Source organism: Chironomus tepperi, unplaced genomic scaffold, assembly GCF_022539635.2.
Source record: "Chironomus tepperi strain 1889 unplaced genomic scaffold, CSIRO-AGI_Ctep_v1 contig_359, whole genome shotgun sequence".
Classification (NCBI taxonomy): Eukaryota; Metazoa; Arthropoda; class Insecta; order Diptera; family Chironomidae; genus Chironomus; species Chironomus tepperi.
In genome coordinates, this window is record NW_027226481.1 from 1,490,035 (window position 1) to 1,501,947 (window position 11,913).

At 28.7% G+C, this 11,913-nt stretch overlaps 2 protein-coding genes across 2 annotated transcripts; one reads left to right on the forward strand and one right to left on the reverse strand.

Moving 5' to 3' along the window:
* The first annotated feature begins 298 nt into the window (after window positions 1-298).
* Window positions 299-1,852, forward strand: TFAM (mitochondrial transcription factor A). The gene is made up of 3 exons (XM_070646175.1): window positions 299-455; window positions 519-891; window positions 1,032-1,852. Exons 1-3 carry the CDS (start codon window positions 403-405, stop codon window positions 1,374-1,376), a joined length of 771 nt encoding a protein of 256 aa, XP_070502276.1. The 5' UTR covers window positions 299-402; the 3' UTR covers window positions 1,377-1,852.
* Window positions 1,853-2,588: 736 nt separating this feature from the next.
* On the reverse strand, window positions 2,589-11,701 carry Zdhhc8 (zinc finger DHHC-type containing 8). Its single transcript, XM_070646140.1, has 10 exons — window positions 11,352-11,701; window positions 10,858-10,976; window positions 10,637-10,794; window positions 10,550-10,551; window positions 10,418-10,432; window positions 9,820-10,170; window positions 9,496-9,736; window positions 8,926-9,131; window positions 8,647-8,817; window positions 2,589-7,389 (listed from the first exon to the last, which is right to left on the reverse strand). The coding sequence occupies exons 1-10, from the start codon at window positions 11,432-11,434 to the stop codon at window positions 6,471-6,473; spliced, it is 2,265 nt and encodes a 754-aa protein (XP_070502241.1). The 5' UTR covers window positions 11,435-11,701; the 3' UTR covers window positions 2,589-6,470.
* Between the last annotated feature and the right edge of the window lie 212 nt (window positions 11,702-11,913).

Consider the following 11,913-nt stretch of genomic DNA (forward strand, 5'->3'; position numbering starts at 1 on the left):
CTTAAGCCTGATTTTAAAGATTTTTCTTCATTTCATTTAAATTAATAGTTGAAATTTTTAACGGATAAAATATTTTTAAAATTCTCTGCATCTTTGATCAACTTGATCCATGTAAAAAATAAATTTAAAATTTACAAAATCCGTTAAATATTAGAAATATTTCTTGTAATTTGTTTTTTAATTAATTTTTCATGCCAAAATCACTAAATAACTCTATGTTAACCAATCAAAACAGACAAAGTGATTGAAAACAAACAATATTTCAAAATTCTATGATAATTCTTTGGGATTTCACAGATTTGCGAAAGACGCACTAAAAACGCGCTGGGATTTCCGAGATTGGAAAACAAAAAATTTTGGTAATACATTTTTCTCAATTGTGACTTAAATACGAATTTAAAGATGCTATCGCTAAGTAAATTACTACAAACGACAAAATTCTTTATCAGTCCAAGGTAAATATTTGTGTGATATGTTAAAATTAATGAAAATTGACTAATTTAAATTGTTTTATTTAGAATTGCGGCCTCCTGTCAAATTCATTCATCAAGCGCATTGTCAGCATCTCTTGAAGAGAAATTAGGACTTCCAGCTCGACCAAAGAAGCCATTAACGCCATTTTTCCGCTACCTCAGTGAAAACAGAAATAAATTACAAACAGCTAATCCACAATTAAAGCCAATTGAAGTTGTAAAATTGTGTGCTAAGAACTATGCTACAGTTGATCCAGCTTTAAAGACAAAATATCAAGATGAATACATCAAGGATCAAGAAGAATACATTAGAAAGCGTACTGTTTATGACAATAAACTTACAGACGAGCAGAAGTATGAAATTGCGAATGCCAAGCAGGAGGCAATTGAAAAGAAGGCTAGAACTGAGTATAGAAAGGTACGGAATCTAGATTTTATGTGTATTACTTTGAGTACTATATGAATTCATGATAGGTCAATGACAAACATGAAATTAGAACATCTAATAGATGTTAGAGCTATGATCCAGTATTAAATTTAGTTTACTTACTTTTGTAGCGATTGCGTGAAAATGAAAGACCAAAGAAGCCATTGAGTGGATTTTTAAGATTCCTTAAAGTCGCTGCCGAAAAGTATCCTCGTGATGCCAACCAACATTATAGAGATTGGCAAAAAGTTGTTGCCGAAAAATGGAATAATATGAGTGATGCTGAACGAAAGCCATTCAACGACGAAGCACAAGTCGATTTTGTAAAGTACAAACAAGAAATCACTAAATGGGAACTGAAAATGGTTCGCTTAGGTAACATCGATTTAGTTCGTGAGGAGACACTAATCGAACATGAAAATAGCCAAAAACCAAAACGTCGTCAATCCAAACGTCAGTCATCTGACTCAGATTGAGAACTCGGGTGGTATTCTTCTTCTCAATCATCAAATGACATAATTAGTAATGTAGATTCCATAAAATCATCACCAAAATTACATCAAACTTCTCTTCCAGCTGATAATATCGATTTGAAGAAAGTAAAGGACGAGATTAATGTCAAATTATCAGATGCTGAGAAGGATAATACCACGGGTGAACAGTTTAGAGATATAATATCAAAGTATGAAGAACATAATAGTTCTGTGGCCGAAAATAATGAGAAAGATGAGAAAAGTAAAAAAGTTATTGATAAATTGAAAGATTTATTCAGATTTTAATCCTCGGGAACATAAAATGACCTCATCTTAAGTATATTTTCAGTAATAGAAGTTTTAGCGATATCCAAATGAAAGTTTTAAGAATTGAATTATATATTTTTTCTTCCTTATTTCCTCTAATAATTTTATTAATGCCAGGATTTGAATAAAAACAATCCATTCACAAAAGTTAATTAATCCTGTTTCAGTTCTTGTAGACTAGTTTTACCTCCTGTAAAATTCAATTTTATTTATTTTCCATATTTTTTTCATTCCAGCATCCGACGTCGGCACAAAAGCCTTATTATGGAGAGGGTTATTTGAGGACTTTAATTATGTTGACTCGTGGAAGCAATTTGTTGAAGATATTGTTGAGTAGCACATGTAGCGATAATTTTATAGCTCGTGGACGTTTGTGGCTTCAAACTTTCAATGAGGATAGTGATTTACACAGGAATTGTGTCAATATTTTATTAAATCCTACATTTTTGAGATTCCTATGGAGTTATTTGAGGGAAAAAGGTGCTTCTGGTTGGATTAAAAAATGTAGGATTAATATGAATCCTGAGTTCAAAAGTGAATTTCAATTAAATTCTTGGGTCAAAATTAAGATTACAATCACTCCTAGGAGTAAGAAGTAGATTTAAGTTGAATGTCGTAGGATTTCAATAAATTCTAATTGGATTTCCTCAAAACAATTCTTATTTCAAGCTTATCTGAATCTGAGGTAGCCAATAAGTTCAAATAACAAAGCAAATCTGACCTAGTCACAAATCAGTGGAAAGTCATCAACAATATTGATTCTACAGCCTGATAAGGCTGATCTCTTTGCTTTGATCATATGGACCGAAAAAAGGGAATATTTGCAAAACGTTGCACAATCCAGCATCGAGTCTTGCAAAAGACCTGAAAAATTCATCCAAATCCGAATTATTTTTATCATAATTTTGTTTTTTCTTTATTTTATGCAATAGATGTTGAAACAATTACAATGTTTTCATCATATATTTCATTATACACAGAAAACAGAAAAAAAATTCATTGATGCTTCATCTAAAATTTACAGTCCTTGTTTTCCTTGCCACAAAATGTTGACAAATTTTTGAAAATTGTTTGTGTTAATTTGATTTTAAAATTGAAAAAATTTCTGCATTAATAAGGTTTTCCTCAAATTTTGGTAAAAACTTATTTTTGCTATAAAAATTAAATTATTCCATCATTCTTCCTTTAAATTGGTTAATTAATTGATATTGATAACGAAAATCTAGAATTTCTCTATTTTTGAGGAAGTTGAAGCTTTTTGAAAAATAATTGACTGAAGCTGATTATAGCTGAGAGCTATAATTATAAATAATTAAATTTAATTGACTGAAGATTTTCAATTTGTAACCATAGTTGTTCATTAATTTATAGTTTAAAGTGAAATCTTACTTTGATTGAGTTACTAAGAGCAATAAAATGATCAGATTTAGTTAATTTAAAATCTAACGGCTTTGAAAATTTTAAATTTTTACTTTATGAATGTAACGGTTTTTGAAAATTTAAATTGAATGGATTTGGAAGATTTTTTTAAATTAGAATCTTACAAATTTTAACAAAAGTGTTTAAAAACATACAAATGTTTTAAAAATCGATTTTTAAATTCTAAATTTTGGCAATCATAATTCAGTCAATTAGTTTTAATAAGCCTCAAACTCCCAAGTTTCCTACAAAATGCTGCTAAATGAGAAAAATTTCAGAAAATTCACGCAGCATTCTTGCAAAATTTGTGTGAAAATTTTTGAAATTCCTAACATAAAAGCAGCAATTCTGAAAATATAACATAAAAAAGAATGCCTATGGAAATGTACAACATAAAGTCATACAAAGTCGCTTTCATTAATTTAAACATATGTTCTTAAAAAGTACAACAAACAATTATTTTCGTAGTTTTTAAAAATTAATTAATTAATTCATGATTAAAGATATGCTGTGTAATGAAGAATGGTTTTAATTTTCGATTTTTCGTTCCATTTTGTGTAAGTTTTTATTAATTTTTTTTAATAATCATAATATTCATTAAGCTACATTACAGTTAATATCATTCTAATCATTTTTTTAATTCTTTCATCTCTTGTTTTTTTGTATTTTTCATCATATAAATAAGGAATCAATCGTATTTAATTATGTACACTAATATTTCTTATTTCTTGGAGGCATTTGTCTCATCATCCTTATGAGTCACAAATTTGGCTTGTTTTTCATCTTAATGAGGAAAAAATAATAATTTTATTCACTGTTGTGTGTGTCTGTGTCTATATCTGTTATGTGAATGAGCCCTGATATATATAGAATTATATATTACTTTTTAATATAGGTAATTAAAGTTAATTAGACTCTTGAAAATGCTACAAATTTCCATTTTATCGTCGTCTATCGGTCTATCGGAAAAATATATATTTTTTTATTTTTATTTAATGAAAAATTGTTAACAGAAATGCAATAAGTGAGTCTATCATTCACATGCGAGTGCTATCTAAAAATTTTAATTATTTATTAATTAATTAAGGAAATTTCTATTTTTTTTTAATTTGAAATATTGAAAAGTAGATTGACTAAGCTGTTCGCAGTATATTCTTAAACGAAACTGAATTGCACTTTATAATAAACAGAAGAATGTTTCAATTTTTTTTTAATGGCAAAATTTTCTTGGAAAAACTTTAGTTTTTAATTTTGAATATTCCATCAAATCTGAAGTTCCAATGATTGATTGTTCCTTAATATTTATACTGAAGTATGCATTTTTCTTTTAATTTTCATTTGATGCTCTTGAAATTGGATTTTGATCGATTGCAAGCTTTTAAGTTTGATATTTGAAACAGATTTATTAAATAATTAATTTCAATCTTCTGGTTTCATAGAAAATTAAAAAAAAGTTCGTTATTTTTTAAGATTTGAAATTTAAACTGTTGTACGGTTCTATGAGTCAAAATTTTTGAATTTTTGAAGACAGTTGATAAATTTAAACTTTTAAAAACCGTTAAGAATTTGAATTTTTGAAACCCGTTAAAGAATTTGATTTTTTTAAATCGTTAAATTTTCGTCTCAAACTATGAGTTCAGTTGATATGACATTTTTAAAATTGAATACTAATTATACACCAATCGATTTTAATCCAATTTCCCTGAAGCATTCATATCCTTACAAAAAATTTATTTTTCACTTTTAACTAATTTCAGAAGCTAGCAATATATTTACCAAAGTTTTTTCAAAATCATTTTACTCATCTCAAATCCATCTTTGTCTTGTCAATTTGATATATCAAAAATATTACCATATATTTTTCATCTTTCTAGTGCAATGACGGCACATATCAGTCCAAATATTTACAAAATTTCTTTCTACCAAAAAAATTCATCCCGATTCCGATTTCAATCTTTTTTTTGAAGCACATGCAATTTACGTGTCATAAAAATTCCTTCAATTACTTTGTTCCTTTTTTTTTATTCTCAAAAATATTATGAATTAATAAATTAGTACGATAAACGTAAAGCAAATAAAATCCAATTAGTAGTACACGTGCTGCCTTTCATTTTCACTTCAATGAAAGCAATTTCATTTCAATTTTTTCAAGCGTTTTTTTCTTTTTTTTTCTTTTGTTAACAAGAACTTAAAGAATTATGAATAAAAAATAATAATGTTGCATAAAAAGTAGAGGAAAAAAAAAGTTTCAACTTTTGTGTGAAGTGCAATTCACTTTTTCATCATCATGCATCTCTCGCAATTTTTCTTCTTGCTATTTTTCCCTTTGTTGACTGTCATGTTAACATAAATTTTATGTAACATGAATGAATAGAAAAAAAAATCTCTTTTTTCTCTCAGATAGTCTACGGTTATGAGTGAATGTATTTGAAAGAGGAGCAATAACATCGGATCTTCTTTTTTTTATTGTGGATTTATAAGTTGTCTGAAGATTGTGGTGAGAATTGTCTTTTTTATGCAAAGGCTTCTTTGTGAATAGAGTGAATTTGAGAACATTTGAATGGTTTTCTCAAAGATTTATAAGGTTTTGATATAAATTTTTGTATGGTTCTATAAAAATGTTGATATGATTTTGTAACAGTTCTGAATGAACACTTCAATTATTTTTTAGCACTGAGAGACCTTACAATTTCCTATGAAATGTTTCAAAACCTTACAAATGTTTTTAAAAGCAAACGTAAAGAATTTTTCATGATAGCATTTGGAAATATTGCTTTATAAATTAATTCAATTTGTTTTGTCGACTCACTAATATATTTAATACACACACACATCACCATATTTGCTTATCAAGTTTTCAAATCAATGTTTGAAATTCTCGTGACAATTTTTCAATCAACTTATAATCTCCACCTTATATTTTGATTTTCAATATTTTATACTGTCTAAACCATAAAAACAACAATAATAAATCGCATAATGTGCAGTAATAAGGAAAAAAATCAATCTTTTCAATTTTCTAATTAATCGTATAATATTTTCTTGTTTTTTTTAATCTTTTCTTTAAAAAAATGTTAACACTGTACACATATTTATTTAAAAATAAGGTGAATGGAAGTTAAATTAACTATTACAAAAATCTTTATCAGTAATATTCTTGGAAAGTCACTATGACATCATTTTCAATTCAATATTTTTTTTTGTTTTATTACACGTTGTTAGATGTGCTGTTATGAACTAATGTTAAAAAATGTCCCCCACATTTCAATATTTATCTATACTATCTCGACGAATATTTATCAATCTATATCTTTCATATTCACCAATGCCAGAATTGGCCTGCTGTTCGGATCACACAGATATCTCATAATTAACACCCATATCATATACACTACCGCGATCAGCTATTTGTTGCTGATGTTGAATATTTGGATTTTCATTTGATTTATTTAATTCTACTTGATCGTTGGACTGCTGAAGATTTTGCTGCTGCTGCTGGACGTTTGTCATTTCAATTGAATTTGCCATTTCTAATGCACGCACGAATGATATTGGCCTCGTTGGTGTTTGTTTTCGTTTCACCTGAGGCGATGCATTTATTTGAGGTGGAAAGACTTGCACACCACCTCTTATGGCCGGATGATATCCAGTTGAATTTGAACTATTCGCTACAATATTATTAATTATATTACTGACATTACTTTGGCGAATATTTGGCTGCTGCTGCTGCTGTTGAAGATTTTGCTGAATATTGGACTGTGATTGAACTGTTGTCACAGGTATCATATTTTGATTTTGTATATATTGCTGTTGAGGATTTGCTGGCAATGGTGGTCGACCCATTACTAAACTATTATTCATAACATTCATATTATTCATATTCATTTGTAACTGATTCGCCTGCTGTTGTTGACCTGGAGGCGAATTATCTTTCCAATTATATACACCTCGTTGAGGACTGCCAGCTAACTCACGAATATTATCAACTGTATTATTTGTTCTATTCACATACGTCAATTCATTTCCTATACTTAATCCATTACTTGTCGTTCGTGCTAGTAATTCACCTTCTGATAAAAATCTTCGTTGTGGACTGCCGTTTGAATATAAAGGAAGACCAGTCTGGTTTTGCTGTTGACTCATCATCATCAATTGATTCTGTTGCTGTTGATGCATTGGAAAATCGTAATAAGTTAATCCAGGTTGTTGCTGATTTGCAACATAAATGAAATCAGGACGACGAATTTGAGTTGGAGTACCAGGATTTGATCTGTTTGTTATACACAATAGAGATAGAAAGATTATTAATTACAAATGTTTTTATGGAAATTGAAAGAATTTTTTAGCAAAGAAACGAAACGAAACTAAAAATAGCAAAAAAAAAACTTTTTTACTCGAATTTCAAACGCTCAAAAAATCAAAAATTGCCTTTTCCATCATAAAATAAATAAAGATATGTTTCTACGCGTTATAAAGAACGAACTAGTATTGTCACTCATGACACCACGAAAGCGCATTTTCAAAACAAGTTATCAGTAACTATTAAGCAGCTAAAGTAAAATCAAATTAGAGAAATCATAAAATCAACAGCTGATTTAATTGTTAAAAAATAACGGTTGAGAGAAATTCAAAAAATAACGGTCAAAATAAATTCAAATTTTATGAAAAAATAATTCAATTTTGAATCGATTTGAACAGTTGACAGACAAAATGCAGTCTAGTCTTTTTTTGAAAATGTGCTAAATAATTGAGCTTATTACCAATTAAATGGTCTACCCTAATTAATCAATTAAAAAAACGAAAAAATATTGAAAAAGACAAAAACATATTACCATAAATATTATACATAAAAATATACTCTCTGTATCTCACTATTATAAAGTCTCATAAGAAAACGACTTAATTAAATTAAAAAGTAAAAAGAATGGATTTAGCAGCCATACGAATTTTAAAAAAGTTCGTAGCTACGTCCATCTTAAGGATAGGATTTATATCCAACAAATTTCATATCACAACAAGTAATTAATATTAGATTATACGCAAACATTTCAAAAAAAAGAAATAAAAAACAATTAAAGAAGAAAAAGAAAAAAATAGTTTAAATTGATTAGAAAGTACACAAAAAAGTATAATAAATATAAAAAAACGCATACAAATTTATGTTTTTTTTTTTTTTTACAGCGATGATTTCGTGGATTTATATCGATTTTTGGTTTGAAATTAATTATCAACATATTTTATATACATCCAAAAACAAAAGAAGTTTCAGTAAATAATTAAAAGAAAAAAAGAAAGAATAAAGAAAAAAAAATTTTAAATTAATTTTCTTCTCCTCTCACCAGATATAGATTTTAAAAAACAAAGTGTAACATAGGAAATAAAATGAGACATTGGAACATAAAGTCATTGTGATATTGCGGATTATATGATTTATATATTTCTTTTTTAATTAATGAGGATTAATGAAGCATTTAAAGTCAAAAAAGAAAAAATTAAATTACTACAAACTGTGAAATGCACAACTCACCTTCGTACGGGACTCTGAACTGCTAAGGGCGTTGCAATTCCTATACTCTTTATTCTCTGCTGCATTGTCGGTGTGGCAGCTGATCCAGTTAGATTTGCAGTACCCATTCTCGGTTGCATGGGGTTCGCTTGAATTGGGGTTTCGGGTGATAATACATCGGGTGCATACGTTCTGTTGAAAGATTCATATTTGTTAGTTAGTTCCTCATATTCAACATTTAGCAATTATTCCCATCGAATTGAATATTCAGGAAATAATCATTTACACTACAATTCTCACCTATGTCTCGGATGTGGACTGTATCGTGCCTGACCATACATCCTTACGTTTTGTTGCTGTCTCGTTGGATCATTAACATCCATTTGTGGTGGAAAGAAATTATTTTTTGATCCATGTCGTTGCAAAGGCGGTGTCGGTTCACAATCCTGTGACTGTGATGCTTGCGGTTCCATCATATCAATATCATGTTCACGACCCGGTGAAAGCTAATTAAATGAGACATTAATTAAATTTTCCATCTTTTTCGCATGTAGTCGTTTAATGATTTATCTGAATCGTCGTCTGAATTGCAGTTAGCATTAGAATTTTTATTACACGATGTATGAATGCTTGACGAATTTCTCAACATGGATGAGTTCAAAGTGTAATTGGAATGAGTATTATTTTTAGAAATTCTTGAATAATCTTGAAGTATCTTGAATTCATTTTTTTCATAAATAAGTTATATATGAAAGAAAAATCACAAATATTTCAGTCAGTTTTTATAATAAAAAATTCAAATGTTGAAGGAAGTGTTTGCTCATTTCACCATCACTTCTTATTTACTTATGCACACACAAAATATCTCACCTTACTATAATGACTCGAATTTCCTGTTCGCATAACACTATGTCCATTCCCATGGTCAGTATATGTTTTAACTTGAGTATTCATACGATTATCGTAATGTGGCTGTTGAGCTTGCTGATTTTGTTGCATTTGAATCTGAGATGGATGAGCATTTATTGCCGTACTATCACTCGTTATGATACTAATTTGTTGATTATTCTTATTCGATCGTCTTGAATTGTGTTTCTTCGAATCTTTAAGACTATTTTTAGAAAAACAAAAAATCAAAGAAAAGAAAAGAGATTTAGAAAAAGACATAAAAATACAGATTTGACGATAACTCACGATGGATATTGTGGTCCGCACAATGTAAAGCAGCAGTTATTCCAACAGCCACGTGAAAATGGATTATATCCACCTTTAAACTTTCCCGTCACTTGCTCATTAGTCGTTCGACCTCTCGACACTAACACCATATGAAAGCCTGTTAATCCAAAAATTGGAATAGCTAATATTGAAATTAGAGCCATCAAACCCATCGCGACAATGGGTTGCGTTTGATTTAGTTTGTCCTTGCTATTAAGGACGTAGAGTAAACAAAAAGTAAAAATGCACAACATGTGAATGGAAAGTGTGATGAGGAAAAAGAAGAAAAATCTATAATTTCGACGACCGATGCAATTTGAAACCCACGGACTAAAAGGGAGAAAAGAGCGAGTAACGAGTTGATTAATGGATTGATTTTCGCAAAGAAATTAAATACATATATTTTTGGAATCAGAGTTGGAATTTCATTTTCCAAGTTTCTAAAAACACACAAATGTTTTGTTCTTGTCGTAATTTGTTTTGTTTTGGATCAAAACATTTGAATAGTTTTGAAATTTGAATTAAAAATAGCCGTTTGAATGTCCAACTCTGTCTTATTATTAATCAAGTAACTCACCAATGATGATCGAAGCTATATGATTAACAGCGATGAAAATATCAAGCGAAAGAAAGTAAAATGTTAATTAGTGAAAAATAATTCATTAATTCCAAGTCATAATAGATCACAAACTAATTTGATTACACTTACGTCTATAAATAAAGAAAAAGAATAGAAAAATTAAGTTAATTAATGAGTCAATAGTAAGAATTTTCTATGAATTTTTTGAATTTTTACCTCAATACAATGATTACAAACAGAACAATGAGAGCATCTTGGCGGACGATAAAATTTACATGTCACGCACCATTTCATTCGAACAGTGATTCCATTTATTTCTGCATTTTTGTACAATGGAGCTCGAAATTCATCTTCTCTGTCCTCGTCAGGTGGTGCTAAAAGCATTAAATCATTTCAGATTATTATAATGACTATGGAAATAAATCAGTTGAACTGACCTTTCGGTATAACTCCTGGATCCATAAAAGTGGCCAGAGAGAAATTGGCAATGACAAAGAATGTAACGATTCCTTGAATGGCTGGAACATATGGATGTTTGGGCCAATAATATCGACATCTAGTGCAGAAGAAAATGAAAGTTATTTTGCGAAATCACTAATGTGCATCATTATTTAATTTAAAAATCATAATTGAAGTAATTTTTTTTCTCTTTTTCTGGTATTTTTCCTTCTATTGCTGTAATTTCCACTGAACACAAAGACGAGAAAAGTGAAAATTCTAAATTACACAAGCAATTTTATCACTTAACACCATTCAATTGAGTAATATCACTTATCATTATATCTGGATCATAAAAACTGTTGCATTTTCATGACTAATTTCGTTTTTTCATTAATTTTTTTTTTCTTTCCTTGAATTTTTCACTTTCAGCAAAAGATTATTTTGCATTTTTTTACGATTTAATTGACTTTTTCACCAATTTTTAACTTACGGATAATAAAAGAATAGAAATGTTGCTCCTAACAGCAGAAGCCACGCAAATAAAGCTGGAATATATCTCGTCCTATTAGCCATTTTAATTAAAAGTATTATAATCTTAAGAAATTTCAGAAAGGTCTGATTTTCTGACTTTGTATTCAGCACTTTTCTTTTGAAAAAACTTTCAATTATTTAATTTTTTTCCACTTAATTTCATTTGATTACAAATTAATCGAGTAAGCTTTTGTTAAGCTTGCACTAAATTACATTAATTTCGTAATATTTGTTAATTTAATTAATCGATAACCACTTTCTACAGAATTTAGGTATTTACATTTTTCTGATTTGAAGTATACTTTTTCGTGCAACTACTGATTTGCTATGTGTAATTAACTTTATTTTGACTCGTTGTCTGGAGACGAAATTCCGTGGAATTTTTTTATTTACATTAAAACCATACAAATGTTTTCAAATACAAATTATAATTTGTAGGGTTTTCATATGTAAATTTTAAAAATTTCGTTAAAATTATGTTGAATATTTAAAGACATGCGCTTAAGTCATTCAACTAAAAC